The sequence below is a fragment of the Trachypithecus francoisi genome, unplaced genomic scaffold, assembly GCF_009764315.1.
Source record: "Trachypithecus francoisi isolate TF-2019V2 unplaced genomic scaffold, Tfra_2.0 Lachesis_group1, whole genome shotgun sequence".
In the NCBI taxonomy this organism is placed as follows: Eukaryota; Metazoa; Chordata; class Mammalia; order Primates; family Cercopithecidae; genus Trachypithecus; species Trachypithecus francoisi.
Window position 1 is genome coordinate 2,890,434 of NW_022681454.1, and position 27,455 is coordinate 2,917,888.

The window sequence follows — 27,455 nt, forward strand, 5'->3', positions numbered from 1 at the left end:
TTTTCCAAATAAGGTGTTCGCAGGTTCTGGGGATTAGGATGTGGACAAAGCTTTTGGGGGCCACCGTTCAGCCCACTGCACCATGTGACCCCAGGCACGGTCCTGCCTTCTAGGGTGCCATCTCCCTCTGCCCCAGTTGGGTAGTGCCCAGTCCGAGTTCCCAGGAATCCTCCCGGTCCCACATCACAGGACAGCAATCAGAATGGGGCAGGGAGGGAAGGGGCTTCTGGCTGGGGAGAGTCTGGGAGGGTCCCAGGGCTGGCTGCAGAGTGGACCCAGGCCCTATGGGAGGGGCTGATGCAAAACATCTTATTTTGAGAGCTTGAGATTTTCCCCTATGGGGGTGCCCACCTTCTCCCAGGCTCAGTGCCCACCCACCCTCCTGGGGCTCAGTGTCCACTTGCCCCAGGCTCAGTGCCCTCCCTCCCTCCCCTGGGCTCAGTGTCCCCCTTCCCCCAGGCTCAGTGCCCACCCACCCTCCTGGGGCTCAGTGTCCACTTGCCCCAGGCTCAGTGCCCTCCCTCCCGCCCCTGGGCTCAGTGTCCACCTTCCCCCAGGCTCAGTGCCCTCCCTCCCTCCCTCCCCTGGGCTCAGTGTCCACTTTCCCCAGGCTCAGTGCCCTCCCTCCCTCCCCTGGGCTCAGTGCCCTCCTTGAGCTCAGCAGACCCTCCTTGACGTGTTCAGCACCTGAGCCTCTCCTGAAGGTGGCAAGCAGGCACCAGGCTGGGTACAGGGTCCCTGGGTGCCAGTCCCCATGCCACTGTTCCCTAGCTTCCTCTCTGAACCCCAGAGATGCAGATGGCAACAGGACTGTCCTCTTGGGCTGTGAGCCTTGAGATGAGGCAGGTGCTGTGAGGCAGGAGGTGCCAGGGCAGGGCCAGCACTGTGCTGGGTGTTTGCCTTACTCCTGAGTGGGCTGAAGGCCTCCAGAACCCAGTGAACACTCCCTCCCTCTTTTTTTTCAGGCTGACCCTTGGCCCTCTGCCTGCCCTGCCGGCTGGCTCCCACTCATCCTGGTAAGTGCCCTGTGTCTGGCATGGTGGGAAATCCTCAAGCCTGGCAGTTTGAGGCACCAGCTCAGGGCAGGGGAGCACCTGCGACTTGGCAAGGATGGAGAGGGACACCAGGGCTGCCCAGTGAGGCGGCCCCAGCCAGGCCCCGCTGCACACACCCCCTGCCTGGATGCAGGCGTGGGGTCATCTCCACGGTTACCGGCACAGGGTAAAGGTCAAGGAGTGGCCATGGTTGAGGAGGGGAGAATGGCCTGTGTTTAGGAATATGAACGGTAGTGTCGTAGGCCACAGGGATGAAGAGGAGGTGAGAGAGCAATTGGAGAAGCTGAGGCCCAGAGAGGAGGGGTCTGCAGAGGTCACCCCGCAGCCCAGGACTCCCAGCTCCAGCTTCCTTCTGTAGCATCCCCCTGTAGCATCACAGCACTGGACCAGGGTTGCAGGGGGATGGGCCTGGGCCAGGGTGGGGTGGGCCTTTTGCTCGCTTCCGCCTCTGCTGAGTTTATGAGTGTGGGGCTTTTGGCGGAGCAAGGGCAGGGGCGAGCCTGGCTCCTGCCCCCAGCTCAGGCCTTGTTCGCTCTTGCTTTGCCTGTCCAGCAAGGGGTGGCATGTTCCTGAGCGCTCGCTGCCTCTGGCTTCTTATCCTCACGGGTTGTCATCCCCGAAGCTGTGCGCTGGCCGCCTCACTGCCTGTGGATTCCTCCCAACCCTGGGGTTGCTCACCCCAAGCCCCTTCCTCCTGTGGCTCCCTCACCCCGTCCCCTTCCAGCAAACTCTTCTTCCTCCATCAAAGCTGGGCCCCTCCTCTGGGAGGCGTTCCCCAGTCCAGCACCCACAGGGCCTGGCCCGTCCTCTGGACCCTGCAGCCCTGACTTTGAGAACTGCCTGCCTCGTCGTCCAGGCTGGGCCGTGGCCCAGGGGTTCCTCACCTGCTGTTTGATCTCAACCCTGCTGCAAGGAGGAAGGAGAATGGGAAGAGACCCCACTCTGTCCGTGCCCCCCTCGCTGCCCTCTGTCTGTCTGCTGTGGCCAGCCTTCTGCTGAAGGTGTAGTCTGCCCTTGGCCACCTGAGGGGACTGAGGCTGGCCCAAGCTGGGGATGCCAGGGTGGCTGTGCATGGGCTGTGCCCATGCTAAGGAGGCCCCAGGCCTAAAAGCCCAACTCCTCACCCTCTAGGAGATAGCAGGAGGTCTGGAGCCCAAACGGTCCTCTAGGGGGGCCTTGGCAGTAGGGCTGGGGCTGCAGATACAGCTGGGGAGACGGAGGCTCCTTAGCCTAGGAGCTGCCCTTTTTGACCTGACACTTAGGCCTATGGGACAGCTTGGGACCTGCACAGCTGGTTATGGGGCTGGGGTCCGGGGTTTCTTGGGAGCCTGGATTCAGAGGGCCGTGCCCTAGGAAGCCTGGTGGGCAAGATGAGGCCCCTGCAACTTTGTGGCCCTGTGCTCTGTAGCCTCTGTCACCCTCAAATCCTGCTGTGGGGGTGGTTCCGGGCCCCAGAAAGCCCCTTTCTCCAGCTGCCTCTGCCCAGGGATCCTGTCTTCCCTGGGCAAGTTCTGGGAGGAGACGCAGGGCGCTCAGCACCCAATGGCTAGAGTCCCCATTCCCCGCTTCCGGGCTCCGGTCCTGGACAGGGCACTGAGCTTGGTGGGGGCAGAGCAGCCCTGGGAGGAGCGGAACTCTGAGCAGGCCCTGGGGCAGGGGCCAGTGAGTACGGGAGCGTGCTTTGCCACTCAGCCATCATGTGCTTTCTAGCAAACCAGATATTAGCAGAGCTGGTGTGGGTGCAGGGACATGAAAACACTGAGGGTGGGGTGGGAATTGAGAAATGCCAGAGCCCAGGACTAGTCCCTCAGTCCCTTGGTGTCAAAGGGCACAGAGGTGGCCACCTTGAAATTCACAGAACCGGGTGCAAGACATAGCAGCTCTCTGTGTGGCCTCAGATGGCAGAGCAGGCGGCAGTGGCTGCCCTGGCAGGAGGAGCGTGCTGGTGAGGTGACACCATCCCTGTGTGTGCTGTAAACGCTGCTCTGTGGTGGGCCTGACACCCAGGGTGCTAGTTGTTTCATGGTTTGCTAGGGAGAAGCCGAGTATGCAGAGGTGGCCGTGGGGGGAGGCAGCAGGGAGCTTCCTCCCAGGGGTGCAGATGGCCTTGTGCTGGAGCCAGAGAGCCCTGATCTCTGACTACAGGATGGGAGGGCAAGAGCAGTGGAAGGTAGGGGCTAAAACCCGGATTGTGGATGAGGGGCAACCCTGGGCCCCAGGCAACTTTCAGGACCTCCCGGGGCAGAAGGCAGGAAGTGCCAGCTACTTGGTGCTGCCCAGGGAGCAGGGAACAGGAAGTCCCGGGTGGGGTGGGGAGGAAGCACTGGCGGCCACAGGCCTCAGATGCAGCAGGAGTGAGTTGTAGGCACAGCTGTGGGGCAGCCAGGCGCGTCAGGCCTCACATGTCTGGGAGATGCAGGTTGCCTGGGCTGGTGGCCCCTGAGCCGCATGGCCTCGCTGGGCCTCAGGACACCGGCCCCGGGCAGGTCACGAGGACGGAGGGCCATGTGTTGGATCAGCACCATCAGGTCAGTGGGGCGGCCCCAGGACTGGGGGCTCGGGAGGCAGCACTGGTCTAGCACCTGAAGAACCAGTAAGAGGGCCCCACGTGGGAGCCACAGCCTTCCTCGGGGCTGGCCATGGGGGCCCACACGAGCTGGCCCTGGGCCTGCAAAAGGCAACAGGCTCTGAGGAGAGTGGTCTCTGTCTGGCTTGAGTGGCCCCTGAGCTGGACAGGCACAGGGGAAGCCCAGAGAGGGAATGTGATGTAAGAATACCCCTCACCCACGGCCGATAGGGAGGCGGGGGCCAGCCTGCTGGGGTGGGGCGCGGGTCCAGGAACTTCCTGTGATACAGCCTGCAGGGTGGCCTTGGTGTTTGGGTCCTAAGTACACACGTGTTGTGTGTGGGGGACGGAGAGAGCTGCACAAGGTCCCTGCTGCCCACCTAGGGAGTGCCATGCTCTGAAACCTGGTGCATTGTGGAGGACCCACAGGGACCTCAGGGACTGCCAGGCTGGGGCTGTGCTCAGGAACCCCAGGCTGTGCCACCCTTCCCCTGGCCGGCAGTGCTTCTCCGGCGTAGCTGGTTACTAGGCCTTTACGGGAAAATTTTGGTTTTGATTATGTTAACAGTGAAAGATTCTGGGAAGAGGAAGGAAACGAGGGAAACCGAAAGGGAAGAGCAGACAGCTGTGGGGAGGCAGGGCAGCCAGGGCTCCGCGGTGGAAGCCGCCCCATCTGCGCATCCCACCCCCGCCACCGGCCACCCACTGTGCGCCAAGCTGGGCCAGTGGCTGTGCTGGGCCGGGGGTGGTGCATGAGCCACCATTTACTGGCTGTGTGACTTGGGCCAAGTTTCTTCGTCAGTGACTTAGGGAGGACTCTGGTTTGAAGCTCAAGGTGTTGGATGATGAGGCGATCGCTGAGAAGCACAGAGCTTGGTCCACAGGGAGTGCCCAGTGCACTTGGCACAAGGCCTGATCCTCTCCCAGCCTCTATACCCGGGTCTGCAAAATAGAAGTAAAGTATTGAGCTCAGGTGGACCCTGGGTGATTTAGTGAGTGTGAGGTGCAGCTTGGCACTGGGCCCTGGCAGCTGGGAGTGGTGGTGATGATTCTGTACGCAGGCTGCGGGACACTGAGGTGCTGAAGACTGCACATGTCAGGTCTTGTTGGTGTTTGGAGGCTGTGTGTGTGTAAATGAGTGCTTGCATGTGCATGAGTGAGTGTGATGAATGTGTATATTAGTATACATATGGGTGTGAGTGTGCACGTATGAGTAGACATGTGAGTGCATGAGTGTGTATGAGAACATATGAGTGAGTGGGCATGTGGGAGAATGAGTGCATGTATATGTGAGTATGGATGGTGTGAGTGTTAAGTGTATATGTGTGAGTGTGACAGCATGCGCATATATGAGTGTGTGAATAAGTGTACAGGGTGACCTGGTATCTTCTCCCTTTGGGGTGGCTCCCCAGCCCCAACTTGCCCTCTGACTCCCACAAATGGGGCCAACCTCGTCACCACTAACAGTAAGTCCTTGACCCTATGGTCACATGAGGTGCTGGCTCCCTCACCACAGCCAGGATGATCCTGCAGGAGCCCAGCCTTCCAGAGCCCCCACCCTGCTCTCATGCAGGGACTCACGCCCGTGTGCAAGCAAGCCGTGCAGCTCATGTGCACGTCCTGTGTGAGTGCACCACCTGTGACATTAACTGGGTATGCAGAGACACAGCGCACATGAGGTCCTGCACGGGCCATGACCACACACGCCTCAGGGCTCATGGGGCCCCAGGGTGGTGGGAGCCACAGAGCCTGCGTTAAGTGGAACCTGATGGGGTGCCTCTGTGGGACTGAGCACTTTTTACCTGCCTGCTCTGCCCCCGACACCAGCAGCCTCAGGCCTTTGGGTCACCTGAACCAATTGCAACTTTGAGAGAAGGTAGGGAGATAAGCACAGAAACAGAGACCTGGAGAGTGTATCCCAGGTGCCCCGCCTTCCCTAATGTGCACGTGCACACACACACACACACAGACACGCACAAGTATACAAGCTCAAAGGCATACCCCATGTGGGCACACACGCAAAGATCACATACTTTCTAGAAGGGCTCATGGAGCCCAGCAGCCACCACCAGCTCTGGCCACCCAACGCTGGCCCGTGTGTCTCCAGAGCCCTGCCCCAGAAAGCAGCTGCAGAGGTGTCAGGGGACTCCGAGAGAGGACTCCTCCATACCCACTTTACATTGGAGGAGGTGGGAGCTCAGTGGAAGAAGGGCCCAGGGAGGATGTGAACCCAGGTCTTCGGCACTCTCCCTCACAGCTCCTGCCCATGTTAACTCAGCCGACACCGCAGCAGCATGGTGACATGTCCCCACCAGGGTGTCTGCCTCTACAGAGGAAGGGACTGAAGCACCCAGGGAGCTGACAAGTCGGCTTGTGGAGTCCCCTGGAGTGAATGAGTGGAATTTAACCATCAGGTTCCTGGAAGAGGGGCCGGGCACTGAGAAGCACAGCCAGGGCGTCCTGGCCAACTAGGAGTGTGGGTGCTCCTTGGGGATGCTCCTTGGCTTTCTCGAGCACAGGTGGAGCCGGAGTTTGTGAGCTGGTCAGAGATTCCCCAAGAGCCGTATGGTCACCACGGCCTCCATGGCCCATCATCACCCTCAGCCTCAGCTGACACTTCCCCTTTCTGCTTTCAGCCTGGCCTGGCACTGGGCTCCTGGGCAGGTACCATCCCCTGGCACACGGCAGGGCCAGGTGGGGCAGAGGCTAGTAGGGTGGCAGGGGTGGGTTTCCCCTTGAATGGTCCCTCTGGAGAGGGGCTGCGGGTGTCACTGTCTATCCCTGAAGTGAGGAATTCCCAGGGGAGGTGAGGGTGCCACATGACCTTGTCATGACCTGCCTTCCTGCCCAGGGTCAGCTGATGATCACCTAGGAGGCTTCATCCTGCCCACAGCAGGACAGCAGCCAGGCAGGAACGAGCCCCTCACAGGCCGGCCCCTACCTGACCACTGAGCTGGACCCATGTAGGACTGTAACCTGTCCCTGTAACTCTTCTTGCTGAGACTTGTCCAGGTGTGGAGCCAGGAGGAGGTGGTGGGCTTCATCTGTCCTCACAGTGGCTCCTCCCACTTTGACACACAGGCCAGGTCTTCTGAAAGCTTTTGGGTGGTGGGGGCCCAGTGGGGAGTGATGCCCCAGGGTAGGGGCTCTCTTTCAGCTTCCTGTGCCTTCCAGGAAACTTGCAGTCCCCGTCACCCACGGGATGAACATTCCATCCTTCTTTGTGGGCTCCCTGGGTGTCCACCCTAGGCTGGGTCTAAGCTGGTGAGGATGGGAGACAATGACCACCTAGTGTGGTCAGTGTTGGGGCAGAGAAGGCTATGCTAGCCCCAAGGGAGGGACACAGGACTCCAGAGAGGTTATGGGAGACTGCGTGGAAGAGGGAACGCTTGAACTAACTCTTCTTTTCATTTTTGGATTGTTGCTAGTATATAGAAATAGAATTGATTTTTGTATATCGATCTTGTATCCTGCCACCTTGCTACTCATTTATTCTAAATTTTTTTTTTTTTTTTTTGAGATGGAATCTCATTCTTGTCCCCCAAGCTGGAGTGCAATGGCGCGATCTCGGCTCACTACAACCTCCACCTCCTGAGTTCAAGCGATTCTCCTGCCTCAGCCTCCCAAGCAGCTGGGATTACAGGTGCCTGCCACCTTGTATTTTTAGTAGAAATGGGGTTTCACCATGTTGGCCAGGCTGGTCTCAAACTCCTGACCTCAGGTATTCCACCTGCCTCAACCTCCCAAAGTGCTGGGATTACAGTCGTGAGCCACTGAGCCTGGCTATTCTAATAATTTTTAAGTGGATTCCTTATATGTAAAATAATCTAATCAGTGAATAATCATACTTCTTTCTTTCCATTCCGGATGCCTTTTATTTCTTTTTATTGCCTAATTACTCTGGTCAAAATCTCCAGTACTATGCTGAATAGAAGTAGAGCAGACATTCTTTACTTGTTCCTGTTCTTGGGGGCAAAGCTTTCAGTCTTTTACCACTAGGTATGTTAGCTTTGGGTTTTTCACAGATCCCTTTATCAGACTGAGGAAGTTCCCTTCTATTCCTGGTTTGTTGACTGTTCTTGTCATGGAAGAGTGTTGAATTTTGTCAAACACTTTTTCTTCATCTGTCAAAATCATGTGGTTGTTTGTCCTTTATTCTATTGATATGGTGTATTACATTCATTGTTTTGAATATTAAACCATCCTTGCATTCCTGGGATAAATTCCACTTGGTCTTGGTGTAGAATCCCTTTTATATGTTGCAGGATTCAGTTTGCTAGTATTTTGTTGAGGATGTTTATGTCTATATCCACAAGGGATATTGGTTTGTAGTTTACTTGTGATGTCTTTGTCTGGTTTTGGTATTGGGATAATGCTGGCCTCATAGAATGAATTCCCCTTCTCTTCTATTTTCTGGAAATTTGTGAAGGAGCCATGTTCTTCTGAGCCAACTTTTGAGGGCTGGGTTAGTTCAATTTCAACTTTAGGCTGTGGCAACAGCATGGGCTGAGGCCTGGAAGTGGGTGTTTGCTCGATTCAGGTAACTGGAGCCATAGGGTCTGGCTGGCATAGGAGCACAGAAGGTAGAGGGCAGGAGTGACTGAATCAGGAAGGGCCAGTTTGGCATGAGGAGGCCCTAGAGGTTTAGCACTGAGCAGTGATGGGAATGGTGTGCATGTTGATTCTGTGCTGGGTGGGGGGCTGGAGGCCGGGGAGGCCTGAGGAGAGGAAGTGGAAGGGGCTGCCAAGAAGCAATGGAGAGGGGCCCGGCAGGGTGGCTGGAAGGAGGTGGGAGCCTTGAGGCAGGCCAGACAAGGGCACAGAGATGGGACAGAGCCTTGAAGGCTGGGTGCAGTGGGAAGCCCAGAGAGCGGGCCTGAGGTGGGGCCTTGAAACCAGGGTGGGTGCCCCAGATGGACAGCTAGGTGGGGTCAGGACCAGGCTTATAGAGCCACACCTGTACCTGGTCCATCTTGGTGGCAGCCTGTATGCAGGTGGAAGATGGAGGAGGCAGGATGCCTGGGAGGCCAGCAAGGGCCTCTGCTGGCCTTTTGCCACCCCAGGGGACTCTCCTGGGTGAGGCGCCTGCGTATGGGCAAGCAGGTGGGAGGTGCCAAGGACCAGACTCCTGGCTCCTTGGGGAATCTGGGGCTGAAGGCCCATGGAGTCCCGCAGGAAGCTGAGGTGAGGGCGGGGCACGTGCCAGATCCCTTGCCCTGCTGCCGCCCTCCGTGCAGGTGCCGTTTTACAGAGGCCACTTTCCCGAGGGAGCTGGTCGCAAGGGCCCGACGAGATGGGACCTGGGCAGGGCCTCAGAGCCGAGGCTCCCTCGCCCGCCGTGGATTTCCAACTAAGCTGTGTGGACTCGCAGGTGCTGGGGGAGTGGAGCGGGAGGCCTCGTTTGCATCTAAGGCTTCTTGATTCCAGGCTGCACCGACAGATGTGGGCCTCCTGTCCCCAGCGCCCACCACCCTCCTTGCAGCGTGGGGAAACTGAGGCCCGCAGGGGGCGGCCGCGCACGCTGACGCAGCAGGGGGCGGTGCCGGGAGGGGCGGGCCCGGGATCCTCACCTGCCCGCCCCGTCCCCCGCCGAGAGGGGAGGAGTCGGCGGCTGCCGGGCCAGGGCCGGCGGGCGCGGCGGGCATGGCGGGCTCCGGGCCGCGGCCGCGGAGCTGGGGCCGGCGGGAGGCGGGCGCCCGGGATGAGGCGGCGGCGGCCGGGGGGCGCGGCCCGGGGCCGTGCCGGTGCTCGCAGGGGAGGCGGGCGTGGACCGCCCCGGGGAAGCCGGCCGTGCCCGCCGCGTGGACGCCGTGAGTACCGAGCACCGGCCCCGACCCCGGGACGCGGGCCTCCAGCTTCCGGGTCTGGATCCCGCACCCCGACCCCCTGGACCCAGGCCGCGAGCCCCGGGCGCTGCGGGTCGCCCACGCGCTTCTTGGGGGAACAAAGGCGGGCGTGGACCGCCCCAGCTGGCGGGTGGGGGGCTCAGGCCGGCACGGGGCTTGTCGGTCTGCGGGCAGCTCTCTGCGGGCGGAGTGGGCACGGGGCTCCCTCCTCCATCCCCACTGCGTGGCTCCCTCGGGCCGAGCGCGGTAGGGCGGGCGCTGGGGTGTGGCGGCGCCTTTGTTCCAAACCTTGGCCTGTGGTTGGGGGCCCTGCGGCTGGGACCCGCCCCTGACCCCTCCCCGCCCAGAGGGGCTGGCTTTGGGTTCAGAAGGAGCTGGTGGGGTCCAGCCTGGTGACCCAGGCCGAGGCCGGCAGAAGACAGCCTGATGCCTTGGAGACTTCTTCTTGCACTTGTGCTGGTTTGCTAAAAGCGGAGAGTCCTCTTCCTTTTATTTATTTTGTTTTTAATTTTTAATTTTTAGCCCCGGCTCTGTTGCCCAGGCTGGAGAGCAGTGGCCAATCATAGCTTACCGCCTCCAGGAACTCCTAGCTCAATAGAGCCTCCTGGATTAGCCTCCTGCAGGGACTATAGGTGTGCACCACCAAGCTCAGCTAATTATGTTTTAGAGATGGTGGTCTCTATATGTTGCCCAGGCTGGTCTTGAACGCCTGAGCTCAAATGATCTGCCTGCCTTGGCCTCCCAAAGTGCTGGGATTACAGGCGTGAGCCACTGTATCTGGCTGTTTTATTTATTTCTAGAGACAGTGTCTCGCTTTGCTGCCCAGGCTGGAGTGTGATATGATCATAGACCACTGCAGCCTCAAACTCCTGGGCTCGAGTGATCCTCCTGCCTCAGCCTCCTAGAGCAGCTGGGACTACAGATGTGCCCCACCATGCCTGACTAATTAAAAAAAAAATTTTTTTTTTAATTTTTTATTTTAGAGATGGTGTCTTTCTATGTTGCCCTGGTTTAGTTTTCTTTATGTGTGTTTTTTGGGGTTGGAGCTGTAGTGGAACCAGTCCCAGCCCCACTGGGCATCTGGGTCTGACCTTAGCTGCTCCACTAAGGGCTTAACAGGACACTGGCCACAGGCCTGCTCCCATCCAACTCCACTGGGGCCCCAGGAGGGACCCTACCCAGGATGGAGTGAGGGCAGGCACAGACCAAACAATGCAGGGTGGGGGATACTGTTCACTGGGATCAGAGGTGAGGAAGATGCTGGATTTAGGTGAGCAGTGAGGGTGCCTAGCAGAAGAGGAGACTCTCAATCTGGGTCTTGATGGATGAGTAGAAGTTCTCTGCATGGGAAGGGGTGGAGGTCATTTCAGGCAGAGGAGGAAGCATTAAACAGCATGGTGGATCTCAAGGAGAGCAGCTGGAGCATGAGTAAGAGGGGCTGGAGGAGGGGGCAGGGCATGACGTTGGGTCTGGTGGGCCTGGGTTAGCCCCAAGGCAGGCACTGGCCCTCCACTGACTGTGTGGTCCTTGCTCGGGCTCAGAGGGCATGGCAGTGATATCCTGGGCTGGTGGGGTGAATAGCAAGCCACCCACCAAATGGTGGCCACGGCCACTGCTGACCACCGTGTGCTGTGTGCTGGGCTGGGCATCCACTCTGCAATCCACCAAATGGTGGCCACGGCCACTGCTGACCACCGTGTGCTGTGTGCTGGGCTGGGCATCCACTCTGCAATCCACCAAATGGTGGCCACGGCCACTGCTGACCACTGTGTGCTGTGTGCTGGGCTGGGCATCCACTCTGCAATCCACCAAATGCTGGTCACGGCCGCTGCTGACCACCGTGTGCTGTGTGCTGGGCTGGGCATCCACTCTGCAATCCACCAAATGGTGGCCACGGCCACTGCTGACCACCGTGTGCTGTGTGCTGGGCTGGGCATCCACTCTGCAATCCACCAAATGCTGGTCACGGCCGCTGCTGACCACCGTGTGCTGTGTGCTGGGCTGGGCATCCACTCTGCAACCCACCAAATGGTGGCCACGGCCACTGCTGACCACCGTGTGCTGTGTGCTGGGCTGGGCGTCCACTCTGCAACCCACCAAATGGTGGCCACGGCCACTGCTGACCACCGTGTGCTGCGTGCTGGGCTGGGCATCCACTCTGTCCTCCAGCAACTGAGTCTCGGGTTCTCCCAGGACGGGAGTCCAGGTCGTTTGACCTGGGAACTGGGGGCTCTTGACTGCTCACTTGCCCTCTTCCTGTCTAGGCCCCTTATAGGCTCATCTGGCACTGGGACTTGAAGTAGTTATGGCCTGAGGTCTGACTTACCTGGGCTGGGGGTTTTCTGAGTTCTTTCACCTCTACCCAGCCCCCACGGGGCCTTGCACTCAGTTGCTGTGTGCAGAATGAACCAGTGGAGAGAAAGGGCTGCACGTAGCACTCAGGATCCTGGGGTCGGGTGTGTGGCCGAGTGGACCAGGGGCTGACTGAGTGGACCAGGTGGCTCTGTCTCTCCTTGGGGTCCCACCTGGAAGCCCAAGGTCTTCAGAAAAGGGGTTTCCTTGCTTGTCACGGCCCCACCCTCCATGCTTTGTCCTAGATCTTGGCAGTGTCCCCATGAGCGCCCTGGCTCAGCCATCCCCTGCCTGACCGTAGCTGAGCCACGTGCCTTTGTTCTTTATTGCAGCTTCATGGCGGCTGAAGAGATGCATTGGCCTGTCCCTATGAAGGCCATTGGTGCCCAGAACCTGCTAACCATGCCTGGGGGCGTGGCCAAGGCTGGCTACCTGCACAAGAAGGGTGGTACCCAGCTGCAGCTGCTCAAATGTGAGTCCCCAGGGTGGCCGGGAGCACAGAGGGAGGGCGTGGGGGCAGGGCTGGCCATGTAAGTGAGCATCCTCTCTGAGCCTCTGCTTTCTCACGTGGTGGGCCCTCTGGATTTTTCTGTTCCCTCTCTGGTGGCTGGCACCCCTGGAGAACCAGAGGTTGACTTCCCTAGCCCCCAGGACTGTAGCAGGGTCCAGGGTGGTGCACACTGCTGGCCAGCTGGCAAGGGGAGCTGCAGCCTGCAGCCAGGACCCGGGGACCACAGGTGGCCAGGTAGGTCTGGCCTCTGGTGCTGCCCTCACTGAATCCGGGAGTGTTCAGCGAGTTCGTTGGTCACTTGGCCCACAGTGAACCTATGTGTCAAGTCCTGGCTGGGTGCTGGACCTCTGGAGCTGCACAAGCCCCAGGCTCTGGCCCCCAGGACAGCTGGCTGAGAGGAAGAAGCAGCCCTCAGGCTCAGGAGATGCCCAAATGCTGAGATACTGAAGGCTGAGAGCATCAGGGCCTGAGCAGCAGGTGCTGCGTGCCTTTGCAGTAGCAGTACTCTCTGCCAGGGACTCCCTGGCCGGGCCACCTGGTTGAGATGTCCAGGCTGGACTGATTGGTTCCTTTGAGGGCACTGGTTGAGCTGCTCTCCTCTGCACAGACAGCCTCCTTGGAGGAGCTCTAACTGGCTTGTCACCCAGCCTGGGAGGCACTGCTCGGGGCTGGGGCAGTGGGGCTGGGGTGGTTCCAGTGTAACTTTCCACCTAGGGGTGGCCCCATACCAGTGGCCCTCACTGGCAAACTCTCTGGGCTCCTGAGTCTCCCTCTTTTACTTTGTTTTTTTGAGACAGGGTCTTGCTCTGTTGTCCAGGCTGGAGTGCAGTGGCACGATCATGGCTCACTGCAGCCTCAACCTGCCAGGCTCAGGTGGTCCCCTCAGCTGGGACTACAGGCATGCCACTATGCCCTGTTAATTTTTTCTAAGTTTCTTGTAGAAATAGAATTTCTTTTTTTTTTTTTTTTTTTTTTTGAGACGGAGTCTTGCTCTGTCGCCCGGGCTGGAGTGCAGTGGCCGGATCTCAGCTCACTGCAAGCTCCGCCTCCCGGGTTTACGCCATTCTCCTGCCTCAGCCTCCCGAGTAGCTGGGACTACAGGCGCCAGCCACCTCGCCCGGCTAGCTTTTTGTATTTTTTTAGTAGAGACGGGGTTTCACCGTGTTAGCCAGGATGGTCTCAAACTCCTTGACCTCGTGATCCGCCCGTCTCGGCCTCCCAAAGTGCTGGGATTACAGGCTTGAGCCACCGTGCCCAGCCACAGAAATAGAATTTCATTATGTTGCCCAGGCTGGCCTGGAGCTCCTGAACTCAAGCGATCCACCCACCTTGGCCTCCCATAGTGCTGGGATTACAGGTGTGAGCCACCACATCCAGCCTATTTTTAATTTATTTTTATTATTTATTTATTTATTTTTTTGAGATGGAATCTCGCTCTGTTGCCCAGGCTGGAGTGCGGTGACGTGATCTCAGCTCACTGTAACCTCTACCTCCCAGGTACCAGCGATTCTGCCTCAGCCTCCTGAGTAGCTGGGATTACAGGCGTGTGCCACCATGCCCAGCTAATTTTTATATTTTTAGTGCAGACTGGGTTTCACCATGTTGGTCAGCCTGGTCTCGAACTCCTGACCTGGGGTGATTCCGTCTCGGCCTCTGAATGTTCTGGAATTACAGGCATGGGCCACCGTGCCTGGCCTATATATTATTTTTATGTCTCACTCTGTCACCCAGACTGCAGTGCAGTGGCGCAGACATAGCTCACTCTAGCCTCAACCTCCTGGGCTCAAGTGATCCTCCCACCTCAGCCTCCCAAGTAGCTGGAACTACACGTGCATGCCACCATGTCTGGCTAAGTTTTGTATTTTTTGTAGAGATGGGGTTTCACGTGTTGCTTAGGCTCACCCCATCTTTTATTTTTAGAGACAGTCTCACCCTGTCACCCAGGCTGGAGTGCAGTGACACGATCTTGGCTCACTGCAACCTCTGACTCCTGGGTTCAAGTGATTCTCCTGCCTCAGCCTCCTGAGTAGCTGGGATCACAGGCATGTGCCACCACACCCGGCTAATTTTTTATTTTTAGTAGAGATGGCGTTTCACCATGTTGGCCAGGGTGGTCTCAAACTCCTGACCTCAGGTGATCTGCCCACTTTGGCCTCCCACAGTGCTGGGATTACAGGTGTGAGCCACCGAACCCAGCGTTAGTCCCCCTCTTTTAGCTCTGATGTAGAGGGAGCCTCCAACAGCCCTGCAGCACCTAGCAAGTCAGCGGTGGCCTCCCTGGGCCTCTGGTCCTGGCTCTGCCTTTCCTCGTGGTGGCTCCACACAGCCTCCCACATCTACCTCTTCTTTGTGGGCAGCCAGGCCTGCCTTCGAGTGGCGCTCTGGGGCTAGCCAGTGTGCCCACACATTTTTCCTTATTTGGTCCCAGATTGGGCTCCTGGGGAGAGGGCAGCATGCCTACCTTGCTCCCTGCTCTTCCCTTTGGTGAGGCTTGGAGGCAGGAGGCCTGGCCCCAGGTTGCCCTGGGGAGGGTGCTCACAGGGGGTCTTGGCAACCACCCCTCCAGGCTCACCCTCCTGCCATTGCCACCTCCCACAGGGCCTCTGCGCTTTGTCATCATCCACAAACGCTGCGTCTACTACTTCAAGAGCAGCACCTCCGCCTCCCCGCAGGGTGCCTTCTCCCTGAGTGGCTATAACCGGTAAGTACCCGACCTGCCTGCTGACCTCGACCTGCCTGCTGACCTCGGGCCCCCACAGCCAGCGGGTCCCTCCCAGCAGAGCTCCGGCTGGGCCTAAAGGAAAGTGCTTTCCCGAAGCAGCCTTCGTGCCCATCCCCTGCCCTCCCTGCCTAGCCTCCATGGTGCCTCACCCTCTCCATAGGTCCTGCCCTCAGGCCTAGGACCTTGGGTGTGCCAGGGTCTTCCTGTGGCTTCGTGCACAGGTCACAGGGGCCTGGACAGCCTGCTCTCCAGAGTCTCCACTTGGCCACCACCCAGTGACTTCTGCATCCTTCCCCCCTGCCAACCTTGCCCCTTCACCCACCATGGCCTCTTTCCAGGCAGCCCAGACCCCAGCCAGCCCAGGCGCTGTCCCAAACTCAGGCCCGGCCCCAGGATTCCCTGCTTCAGGGTCCTCCCGGGCTGGGATCAGTTTCCAGCTTCACACATGTCCTGGGCTGGGCTTTATCCAGTGATGGGCCGTGAGGTGCCCTGGAGGGCCTGCTGCACTAACAGGCAGGTGGGCAGTGACCAGGTGACAGGTGGACGGTGGCCAGGTGACAGGTGGGCGGTTGTCAGGTGGCAGGTGGGTGGTGGCCAGGTGACAGGTGGGCAGTGGCCAGGTGGCAGGTGGGTGGGGGAGTGCATTGGCACAGCCTATGGCCTGGGGCCCACGCAGAGAGTTAATGCTGGCACCCAGCTCTGGTTCTGGGTGCTACCCCCCCAGAGCCCTGCACCCCACAGCATTCATCTGTGCCTCTTAGCACCCCTTAAGGGCTCAGCCCCTCCTGCCTATGAGGAATCAAGGGTCACATGGTGTCGGTAGCGGGACTGGGGCCTTTGGAGTGACTCTAGGCCCCGGCCTGCACCCTGGCCACAGGCCTGGTAGGGCAGCCTTGCCAGAGCACCCAGCCCAGTGCTAGGTCCCCAGGCTGGCACAGAGCTCTGGAGTCCCGTGGGGAAAGTCACTCCCTTTCCACAGACAGACACAGTACCTTCTGGCCTCTAGCATGTGCCAGCCGTGCCGTGAATCCTGGGCCCAGTGGCAGATGCAATCATGCCCCAGGGAATTGTCTAGCCCATCAGGGAATGCTGGGCCTGAGGGGTTCTGGCCAGGCTCTCTTATGGGCCATACAAGTGCACCTGCCCCGGTGCCTGACCAGCAGGGCTCCCCGCATGATACACGTTGTGATCTCAGTGCAAACCCCACATTCTGGCTGTGTGAGGGCCACAGAGCAGCCACGAGTCATTCCCTGAAATGCACGCAGGGCTGCTGCTGGGCCGCAGGGGCACGGAGCCCTGTGGGGGTCCCCAGGCAGGCCAAGCAGGCCTGGGCAAGTGGGGCCAGAGGTGGGAGGGTGGCGTCCATGTAAAGTGGCATTGGCGGGCATCAAGGCGGGTGTGTCCTTGTCTCCTGTGCATTGCTGCTTCTAGGAAGGCCACGCAGCACCCCTCCTCCACCCCCTCCATGTCCCCTTATGCCTGCTTGGGCATGAAGCTCACTACCGGGAGCATCAGCAGCCGGGGCCCACCCTGATCTGCCCGCTTCTGCTGGGGCGTGGTGCTGGTGCTGAGATGCGTTCACGGGTGGGGGCTGTGGGAAGGCCATCCCTACAGCTGTGAACCAGGCCGTGACCCCTGGCGCTGTGCCCCCAGGGTGATGCGGGCGGCCGAGGAGACCACGTCCAACAACGTTTTCCCCTTCAAGATCATCCACATCAGCAAGAAGCACCGCACGTGGTTCTTCTCGGCCTCCTCGGAGGACGAGCGCAAGGTGACTGGGGGTGTGGGCCTGCAGGCACCAGGCTGGACCTGCCTCGGGGGCTCGCTGGTGCCGGGGCTCTGACCTCTCAGCCCCGAGCAAGGAGGAGGTGTGGCCAGGACACAGGCAGCTGGGTGGGCGCCACCCCTAGCCCCATCCCCATGCCGAGAGCCTGGTGCCAGCGCCCACATAAGGAACGTGCTGTCCTGGGAGGTGCCCCTGTGGGCTGAGGGCAGCCACACAGCCATGCTGTATCCAGCTGGGTCTTCTCCCCTGACCTTGGGAGTCACAGCAGAGCAGGCAGGGCAGTGATGGTGGAGGGGTGTGGTGGGGCCCACCCTGGTGGCACCGTGCCCACCGCAGCCCCGCTGACCTGCAGAGCTGGATGGCCTTGCTGCGCAGGGAGATTGGCCACTTCCACGAAAAGAGAGACCTGCCCCTGGACACCAGGTGAGCCCGGGCCCGGGGCGTGCCAGGCAGTGAGGGCCCCTGGGGCGCCTGAGCCTGACCCGGGTGTCCACCTCCCAGCCCCGGGCTTGGCATAGAATTCTCTCCTTCAAAGTTTCCGGGAGATGCCAGCCGGGCCGCGTGTATGGGTGTGCATGCATCTCTCTGCTTCTGTCTACCCCCAGCCCTGTCTTGTCACGTATGTTTCCGTGTTGCTGCCATGGGTAGTTCCTGTTAGGGGATCATGTGTGTTTATACATCCGCCACCGGGGGACCCAGCGTGGCAGCAGCTGGGCACTTTGGGTTCCCAGCCCCCTACACCCACCCTGGCTCACCCGGAGTGAGACCAGAATGAATCTCCCGGCGGGTCACTGCTGGGCATTCTGAGCCTTGGCAGCCTCCCCCATGAGCTGGCCCAATGCCCAGCAGTTACTCTCTGGGTTGGGACTGCCTGGCCCGAGACGGTGTGGAGGGAACAAACCTTCCTGTCCTTTCACTGGTGGGGACAGGAGGCCTAGGGAGGGCTGGGCATACCCAAGGCTGCCCTGCAGGTCCCTGCCTGACCCCGAGCTCCTGGCCCCTGGTCCAGCCTGTCCTGCCTTGGACCCAGCCCAGAGTTGCCCAAGCCTTCTTGAGGCAGGAGCAGGTGGAGATGTGGGCACAGTCAGGGCGGCCATCCTTGTGGGCCAGGAGGGGCACCTAGAGGAGGCACCACCACAGCCTCCAGTTCTCCTGTCCATCCTTGTAACTGCGTGTGCCTGTCCGCGTGTTGCTCCATGTTTGTGTGTGCATGTCTGCGTGTTGCTCCGTGTGTGTGCGTGTCTGTGTGTTACTCTGTGTCTGTGTGTGCATGTCCACGTTGCTGTGTGTGTGTGTGCATGTCCGTGTGTTGCTCTGTGTCTGTGTGTGAACATCTGTGCTTGTCCTGTGTCTGTGTTTATCCTTGTACTTCTATGTCTGTGTGACGGAGTCCTTGTGTCTGTGTGTCCACATGTCTGTGCGTGTCCCTATGTCTTTGTGTATATATATATATATCCGTATCTGTGTGTCTGTGTTCCTGTGTGTGCCTGTGTGTGCACGTGTGCATCTGTGTCTGTCAGTGTATCCTTGTGTGCATCTGTGTGTCGGTCAGCCTATCCGTGTGTGCGTATGTCTGTCAGCATATCTGTGTGTGCATCTGTGTATCTGTCCGTGTATCTGCGTGTGCCTGTGTGTACCTTTGTGTGAGCATCAAGGGACCTCCCAGGCCTGGTGTTCACTGTCCGCCCCAACCCACCCTTCATTGCAGCGACTCCAGCTCAGACACAGACAGCTTCTACGGCGCAGTCGAGCGGCCTGTGGATATCAGCCTCTCCCCATACCCCACAGACAATGAAGGTGAGGAATTTCTCCATGTCCACTCTCCATCCGCCTCTCCCCACCTGGCCTCGGACGGTGAGGGGCTCAGCCCTCCATCTTGGCCGCTGTGGAGGCGAGGGAGGTGTGTTCGTCTGTGCTCCTTGCTCTGGCCCTTTGGCAGAGCGCAGTGGCATCCCTGGGCTTTGGCCTTCAGCAGCAGGGTCTGGACTCACAGTCCTCCCAGTGGGTGCTCGCCCCTTGCCTCCTGGACTCAGCCCCAGGCATGGAGCATTGCTCAGAGATTGGGCCTGGGCCAGTTTGGCTCTCACCCCCCGCCCCTCCCATGCAGACTATGAGCACGACGACGAAGACGACTCCTACATGGAGCCCGACTCCCCGGAGCCCGGAAGGCTTGAGGGTAGGTGGGGCGGGTGGGCCTGGGGAGCTCTGGGTGCGTGGGAAGCAGTGGCTGGGACTGGGAGCAGAGCCCCTCTGAGGCTAGGGATGTTGGCCCAGGTACCACTCTGGGTGGCTTCCATTTCCCTGTGGTGGCCCAAGTATTATGAGGATTGGAGCAGAAGAGGTGTACCCGCTGCCGGCTCTGCTTATTTCCTCCTCCCACCTCCCAGGAGGATGGACAAGCACATGGTGATAAGTGGCAGGTGGAGCCAGGGCGGCGCTGGGGATGAGCATGGGGAAGGAAGGACGTTGAGGAGCACGCAGACTCAGGGCAGGTCCGTGTTCCCATGGCTGCCAGCTTGTGTGGACACTGCTGCAGACCAGGTCCTTGCCCCACCACACCCCATCCCATCCCAGTGTCTACGTACCTCCTGCAGCAACGGCCTAGTCATGGAGACAGGCTGATACAGGTGGTCACCTGTGGATGACGGAAGCATGAGCTGGGTGGGGAGGACGTGCCTCTGTCCTCCTCTGTCCCCTCCCTCCCTTCTTCCCTACCCATTCTCTCTCCAGCCCCTCATCTTGTGAGTTTCCTCATGTCTGGGGCTGATCCTTGATCTTTCCAGCTTCCCTGTGTCCGTCCCTGCCTCCTTGTTTTCCAGCCTCCTGTCCTCACTGACCTGGCCTCTGCCGACCCCAGTCCCCGACCCCATGTCCTCTCTGCCGCCCGTCCCCTCCCACCTTCAGGCTCCCAGGTCCAGCCCCTCTTCTCCTGCCACTCCCTCCCTCCTTCCCTCTGGGGCCCCAGTGCCACCAGGATCTGTGGACTGCTTGCCTCAGTTTCCCTCCATGCAGAGCTCTCGTCTCACAGTGTTCACCATGCCCATCCCCTCACCCACACACTCCTGCCTCCCATCTTAGCCTGGCTGGCCCAGCCTTGGTGAGCTTGGACTCCATCTGCCCAGCCCTGAGCTGCGGCCCAGTGAGGCTAGAGATGGGCCTGGGGAGCCACCAGTGCTCCCGCATGCTACTGCTCTGCTCGCCCTCCCTCTGGACCCCCTCCATCCTCTCCCCAAAACATTTCTTGTCCAGGACCCCTGTGGCCTCCCCATTCCCAGTTCCAGCGCTCAGTCCTGAGCCACACCAGCCTGGCGCCCGCCCTATTCCTTGCCTGCCCGTCCTCCAGGCGCCTCTTGCTCCCGGGGCCCTCTTTGCTGTGCTGGCCCCCTGAGGGATGCCCGGGACTCAGGCCTCATTCCTCTCCCGAATTCCATGGGTGACAGCCTGGGTCATCTGCAGGCTGCCGACTCTGACTCATGTCCAGCTGGGACCTCTGAACTCTGCACACATTCCCTGACCCCTCATCCCCTGGCGTCTCCCAGCTTTCTGGACATGTTCTGAGCAAACACGGGCCTTCACCTTCCTCCCAGCTGCTCCCGTCCCCTGTCCTTGGGAATTCCGTCCTCCCTCTTGCTCCGGCCAAGCCTGGAGATCCTCCTTGACTTCTCTTCCTTTCGCTTCCTTCCACCTCTGTGAACCTGATGGCTCCTCAGGTGTCTTCTAGGCTTCAGGAAGTGTCCACAGGCTGCCATAGGGAGGATGAATGGGGAGGGCTGGGGGTGGTGGGTGGTCTGGGACCCTGGGGAAGGCAGGATGGGAGTCCTGGATGCCGGGCTGCAGGGGTGGGTAGGCTGTGGCGTGGGCCTACCACGAGTTGCACTCCTGGTTGGTCCGGCTGACCACTGCCAGCAGAGAGTAGTGTTGGCTCAGTCTCTGTCAGGGTCCAACTTGAGTCTCTTTGCTCTACAGATGCCCTGACGCACCCACCAGCTTACCCACCACCCCCAGTGCCCACGCCCAGGAAGCCAGCCTTCTCCGACATGCCCCGGGCCCATTCCTTTACCTCCAAGGGCCCCGGTCCCCTGCTGCCACCCCCACCCCCTAAGCACGGCCTCCCAGATGTTGGCCCAGCTGCCGAGGACTCCAAGAGGGAGCCACTGGGCCCGAGGCGGGCTGAGCCTTGCCCCAGGGTACCTGCTACCCACCGAAGGATGAGCGACCCCCCTCTGAGCACCATGCCCACCACACCCGCCCTCCGGAAAACCCCTTGCTTCAGGGAGAGTGCCAGCTCCAGCCCGGAGCCCTGGACCCCTGGCCACGGAGCCTGCTCCGCTTCCAGTGCTGCCATCATGGCCACTGCCACCTCCAGAAACTGTGACAAACTCAAGTCCTTCCACCTGTCCTCCCGAGGACCGCCCACATCTGAGCCCCCACCTGTGCCAGCCAACAAGCCCAAGTTCCTGAAGACAGCTGAAGAGGACCCCCCAAGGGAGGCAGCCATGCCCGGACTCTTTGTGCCCCCCGTGGCTCCCCGGCCTCCTGCACTAAAGCTGCCAGTACCTGAGGCCACGGCACGGCCCGCAGTCCTGCCCAGGCCAGAGAAGCCACAGCTTCCCCACCTCCAGTGAGTTTGTGTTGCGGCTGCAAGTGCTGCCTCCAGCTACAGAGACCCTGGCCTGGCCTCTGATGGGCACTCTGCCCACTCCGCTCCCCTGGCACTCTTAGCCCACGATGGGGTACCAGGTGCAGGGGTAGGAAGGTTCCCTGATGCCTCCAGTCTGCCTTGGTGGAACGTGAAGCATGTCCATGACTCAGCCCTGAAGCTTGCTGGAATGCTTTGGGTTTTTTTCTTTTTGAGACAGGGTCTCACTCTGGCAACCAAGCTAGAGTGCAGTGGCACGATCTCAGGTCACTGCAACCTCCACCTCCCGGGTTCGAGTGATTCTCCTGCCTCAGCCTCCTGAGTAGCTGGGACTCCAGGCGCCTGCCAACACACCCGGCTAATTTTTGTATTTTTAGTAGAGACAGGGTTTCACTATGTTGGCAGGTTGGTCTTGAACTCCTGGCCTCAAGTGATCCGCCTGCCTCGGCCTCCCAAAGTGCTGGAATCACGGGTGTGAGTCACCGCGTCTGGCTGAAATGCTTTCTGCTTTATTTCTGGGAAGTGCCAGGAGACCAGTTTGTCGCCCCCTCCCACACAGTTACTCACACCAATGGCTGTGGTCAGAGGCATCTGGGACCCCCGGTGGGTTTCCTGCCTTGCCTGGCAGGCAAAGGGGCAGGTTTCACATGGGTGTGCTGGTCGCACGCGCACCCCTGAATGCCCACAGTGCCCTTCTCCCAGGGCTCCGTGAACACCTCTGAGATGCCTGCTGCCTGCGTGGAAGTACCTGTGAGCAGCCCTTGTCACACTCGTGGTTCTGGTTCACCAAGGGCTGCAGAGGTGCAGATGTTTGGAAGTCACTGTTTTCCATGACTGTGGGGACAGCGGTTCCAGGGCTCAGCCTCACCCACAGGCTGGCCGCCCATGCTGGCGTGGCCCTGTTAATCCTCCCTAGAGCCCGGGAGGCTTTGCTGAGCGGGACCACCTAGCCACAGGGAGGCGTGCAGGCTTCTGCCATGGGTGTCCCTTGGGGTCACATTGCATTGTTCATCCGGTTCACATCGTCCACTCCCCTGCGGCTCTGAGTGGGCTGTGATTTGGCCATGGCCAGACCTCCCCTCCCCACGAGCATCCAGAGCACTTGTTGACGGTGCGAAGACCCTAAGCTCGGGCCTCTGGGCCCCCCTTACCAGCATCCGTGGCAGCCCTGACCCCTGACTCAGGTGTCAGGTGATTCCTGCTACCCCAGGGCAGTCAGCACGAGCCCTACCCAGATCTCTGTTGTCCTGGGCCTTTTATGGTCACAGGGGCCATAGCAGGCAGCTTGCCGTCCTCACAACAGAGGGGAGTGGGGAGGGGAGCAGAGGGTGGCTGCCCCTTGTCTGACAGTGCAATGGTCCTGCCTTCCTCTCGCTGGCCCTCCAGGCGATCGCCTCCCGATGGGCAGAGCTTCAGGAGCTTCTCCTTTGAAAAGCCCCGGCAACCCTCGCAGGCTGATGCTGGTGGGGACGACTCGGACGAGGACTATGAGAAGGCAAGGCTGAGCAGCAAGCCCAGGTCCCAGTGGCCAACAGAGGGACAGGTGGTGGGAGAGCCATAGGCCAGGGTGGCCCCTCACAGACCATCCTGAGCAAGGACCCCCCAAGAACCCAGGAGCCTAGGGGGGACACAGCACCATGCAAAGCCCCAGATCCTGGCACTGGGTGGACGCCGTCCGGGGAGTGGTGGTGCGGGTGGATCACTCCAACGTTGGCACTGACACTGTCAGCCTCTTGCAGGTGCCACTGCCCAACTCTGTCTTCATCAACACCACGGAATCGTGCGAAGTGGAAAGGTCAGCACAAAGCCCTGGATGCCCTGGGTCCCCCGCTGTGCCCCGGCTTCCTGCTTCTGTGTCCCTCTCACTAGCTTCTGTGTTGGGGAGTTGCTGGCACAAGTACATGGTCCTGCGTGCAGAAGGAACCGGAGGAGTGGACCCCCCTGCTATGTCTCATGCCCAGCTGGCACCCTGGCTGGCCCGGGCTCTGCTGGGCTGCTTCCCTCAGCTTCACTGCAGCCCGACACACTCAGCGCCTGAGACATACAACAGCGAGAGGACAGAAAGCCGGGCTTGGGTGCGGGGCAGGAAGGTCCCTGTGAAAGCTGCCCGAGAAGGGCTCACCTGCCAATATGACTGTCTTATTTTAGGCTGTTCAAGGCTACAAGCCCCCGGGGAGAGCCCCAGGATGGACTGTACTGCATCCGGAACTCCTCTACCAAGTCGGGGAAGGTAGGCACCAGGGGAAGACGCCGCAAGGCCCCATGCGATTGGCCTCTCTGGCTCTGCACACACCCCGGCTGTGGGCGGGCCCAGGACTCCCCAGTTCCTAGACCACTCCCCTTGTGGACTCTCACTTAGTGTCTCAGCTAAATTCTCTGCCCAGCAGCAGCCCCTAATCTATTCCCTAATAGATCTCCATCTGCAAATTGGGGGTGATGATGGCCACCTCCCAGTGCGGGCCAGGACTCGGGTGGGGTAGGGCTCATGCTCCGGGTGGCGGGGAGGCCACATGGGGCAGTGGGAACGCCCGGTCTGCCGCGTCCCTCCGAGCGTGAAGCTGTGACCTCACTGAGCCATGCCCTCCCGGGTGTGTCGGAGTGGTTTTTGGTGGTTATGAGCTGTTGCCCATCAGAGGCTCTCTGAGGGCTGCCAGTGTCGTCCCCGCTGTCCCTGTGCAGGTGGTCTGGAGCCCCTCCCCACCCCCCGAGGGCCACAGGACCCAGCCTTGATGGCTCTGCCCCGCTATCCCCAGCCCACGGTCTCCCGAGGCTGGTCTCACTGTTTCTCAGGAGCTGTCAGCCTCCCACTTCCCTCCTGTAGGTCCTGGTTGTGTGGGATGAAGCCTCCAACAAAGTGAGGAACTATCGCATTTTTGAGAAGGTGAGAGGGTGAGAGGGTGAGGGGGTGAGGGTGAGAGGGAGAGGGTGAGGGGTGAGAGGGTGAGTGAGGGGAGATGGGGAGATGGTGGGGGTGAGAGGGTGAGAGGGAGAGGGCGTGAGAGGGAGAGGGAGAGGGCGTGAGAGGGTGAGGGGGTAAGAGGGAGAGATGATGAGGGGGTGAGAGGGGAGATGGGGATGGTGGAGAGGGTGAGAGGGGGAGGGGGAGAGGGGGTGAAGGGGTGACGGGGTGAGAGGGTGAGAGGGTGATGGAGGGGGTGACAGGGTGAGAGAGTGAGAAGGTGAGAGGGTGAGAGAGGAGAGAGGGAGAGGGGGTGAGAGGTTGAGGAGAGAGAGTGAGAGGGTGGGGGTAAGGGTGAGGGGGGGAGAGGGAGAGATTGTGAGGGGGTGAGAGGGTGAGCGGGGGGGGGTGAGGGTTGAGAGGGGAGATGGTGGGGGTGAGGGGGTGAGTGGGTGAGCGGGGTGAGGGGGTGAGAGGGTGAGGGGGTGAGCAGTGAGGGGGTGAGAGGGGTGAGGGGGTGAGAGGGGAGTGGTGAGGGGGTGAGAGGGGTGAGGGGGTGAGAGGGGAGATGGTGAGCGGTTGGTGAGGGGGTGAGAGGGGTGAGGGGGTGAGAGGGGAGATGGTGAGGGGGTAAGGGGGTGAGAGGGTGAGAGGGTGAGCGGGGTGAGGGGGTGGAGGGGTGAGGGGTGAGAGGGGTGAGGGGGTGAGGGGAGATGGTGAGGGGGTAAGGGGGTGAGAGGGTGAGGGGGTAGGGTGAGAGGGTGAGCGGGTGAGGGGGTGAGAGGGGTGAGGGGGTGAGAGGGGTGAGAGGGGTGGGGGGGTGAGAGGGGAGCGGTGAGGGGGTGAGAGGTGTGAGGGGGAGAGGGTGAGCGGGTGAGGGGGTGAGAGGGGTGAGGGGGTGAGAGGGGAGATGGTGCGGGGGTGAGGGGTGAGAGGGTGAGGGGGTGAGAGGTGTGCGCGGTGAGGGGGTGAGAGGGGTGAGGGGGTGAGAGGGGAGATGGTGAGGGGGTGAGGGGTGAGAGGCTGAGGGGGTGAGAGGGGTTGAGGGGGTGAGAGGGCTCCCAGTGGGACAGGGACCCTGGCTGCATGGCCTGGCAAGAGGCAGAGCAGAATCTCCCTGATTGGGCGTAGGCAGCAGGTAGACTGAGACTGGCACCTCTGGGATACCAGCCTCCCTCCTGCCCAGCCTCCCTCCTCTCCTGGCCTGGCTTTGTCCTCCGCACCCTAGTGGGGACGGGTGGTCAGCGCCAGACCCCGGGTCGCTTGTCTTGTCTTTTTCTTTTTGCGGGGACGGGGGTCTCACTTTCTCAGGCGGGGACGGGGGTCTCACTGTCTTTCTCAGGCGGGGACAGGGTCTCACTTTCTCAGGCGGGGACGGGGGTCTCACTGTCTTTCTCAGGCTGGTCTCAAATTCTGGGGCTCAAGCAATCCCCCCACCTCGGCCTCCCACCGTGCTGGGATTACAGGCCTAGCCCGGTCCCTAGGTTCATTCCCTGACCTGGTCTGCAGTGCTCTGGGTGCAGGCTCCTGGACACGGGGGACGGAGGGGAAGTGAGGCGGGAACGTGGAGAGCATGGGCCCGATGCGGAGGCCACCCGGGGGCACCACCGACAGCCAGGGGCCGGCCTGGCGATGCCGCTGTTGCTGCTGCCGCCTTGTGTTACAGACAGGGAGGCTGAGGCCTAGAGCCGCCGAGTGGCTTGGCCCTGCTGACGCTCCCTCTTTCTTTCCCCACAGGACTCTAAGTTCTACCTGGAGGGCGAGCTCCTGTTTGTGAGTGTGGGCAGCATGGTGGAGCACTACCACACCCACGTGCTGCCCAGCCACCAGAGCCTGCTGCTGCGGCACCCCTACGGCTACACCAGGCCTAGGTGATGCCTGCCCGTGTGGCTGCCAGGCCAAGGCAGTCACAGGGGCCCTGACCCCGGGCCACACAGATGGACACGGGCCCACATGGGAGAGTGCGCAGGAGCAAGGCCGTGCTTGCCTAGGGCCTCTGCGATGGACATCTCGTAGGACCCAGCCAGTCTCATCCAGAAGGCTGGGTTCCAAGGCTGGACCAGGCTCCAGGCTCCAGAGGACGAGGGAACTCTGTTGCCCCACACCAACTTGCCCTGTCCCAACCCCAGAAACCCAGGACCAAGTCGTGCCTGGGCTCTGAGGACAAGAACAGTGGTCCCCCCATCACACTCACCCCGCAGTGGGCTGGGAGCCAGGCAGGGCCAGGGCAGCTGGGTGGGGGCCGGGGCTGGCCTTGGGACCCCGAGGAACGCTAAGACACAGGCTCCAGTAGGGGCTTTTGCCTCCAATAAAGCACCAGTGAGCTTTGCCTTGGTGGCTGGGGCTTGATTGGGAAGGAGGGGATTACCAGCTTCCTGGGTGCCCACACTGTTGTCCAAGTGGTGACTGCAGCAGTACCCAGGAACCCCAAGAGCTGGTTGTCTTATCTTCCAGGGTGCAGGTCACTGAGTGACTTCTCCAGGGTGCACAGCGAGTAACAGATCAGGACCCAAACTTGGGCAGTCTGGGCTGGGAGCCCACACCCCACGCAGCAGTTCTGCTGCCTTGGGTCAGGCCAGGGCAGTGCTGCTCAGAGCTAGAAGGCCCTGCAGCTACAGCTCGTTCATTCCCTGCATTAGCGAGCAGTTACTGGGTACCTCCTGCATGCCTGGTCCCGTTCCAGACAGGGGCCTCTGTCCTGGCTGAGTTCGCAGCCCGGTCTGGGGACAGCTGGGTATGAGGTGCTTATGGCACAGTGTCCAGGGCAGCTGGGTGTGCAGGGACTAGGGGTTTCAGGAATACTTTTTGGAGTAAGTAACAGCTATGATGGGACGGGAACAGTGGACCCTAAGCAGGCCAAGGGTGGGTCGGGACGGTGGTACCCAGATGCCCAAGTCCTCCAGGCAATACTTGACTCAGGCCCAGCCCCAATCGGTCCCCTTACTTTCTGCCATGGAGTTCCAGCGGGTCACTCTCCCTGGCACACCTTCCAGGCTGGATTTTTTTTTTTTTGAGACAGAGTCTCGCTGTGTCTCCCAGGCTGGAGTGCAGTGGCGCGATCTCGGCTCACTGCAAGCTC

The 27,455-nt window shown here is 60.5% G+C and overlaps 1 protein-coding gene across 9 annotated transcripts in view; it reads left to right on the top strand.

The window, feature by feature from the left end:
- The window catches only part of SH3BP2 (SH3 domain binding protein 2), a 42,363-nt gene extending 15,657 nt beyond the window's left edge, over positions 1-26,706 (top strand). For 2 of the 9 annotated variants that reach the window (XM_033213537.1, XM_033213534.1), the window contains exons 2-14: positions 966-1,016; positions 12,152-12,291; positions 14,929-15,031; positions 16,706-16,823; positions 17,191-17,261; positions 18,547-18,635; positions 18,946-19,014; positions 20,805-21,459; positions 22,864-22,972; positions 23,217-23,272; positions 23,626-23,707; positions 24,299-24,358; positions 26,114-26,251. In XM_033213537.1, the coding sequence (XP_033069428.1) occupies positions 12,156-12,291; positions 14,929-15,031; positions 16,706-16,823; positions 17,191-17,261; positions 18,547-18,635; positions 18,946-19,014; positions 20,805-21,459; positions 22,864-22,972; positions 23,217-23,272; positions 23,626-23,707; positions 24,299-24,358; positions 26,114-26,251 (1,686 nt within the window). In that variant the 5' untranslated portion in view covers positions 966-1,016; positions 12,152-12,155. Of the gene's footprint in view, positions 1-965; positions 1,017-2,912; positions 3,001-3,035; positions 3,226-3,324; positions 3,584-8,953; positions 9,432-10,494; positions 10,896-12,151; positions 12,292-14,928; positions 15,032-16,705; positions 16,824-17,190; positions 17,262-18,546; positions 18,636-18,945; positions 19,015-20,804; positions 21,460-22,863; positions 22,973-23,216; positions 23,273-23,625; positions 23,708-24,230; positions 24,359-26,113 lie in introns of those variants that run through there. The other 7 variants (XM_033213532.1, XM_033213536.1, XM_033213540.1 and 4 more) reach the window with 7 other exon arrangements.
- Positions 26,707-27,455: the final 749 nt, after the last annotated feature.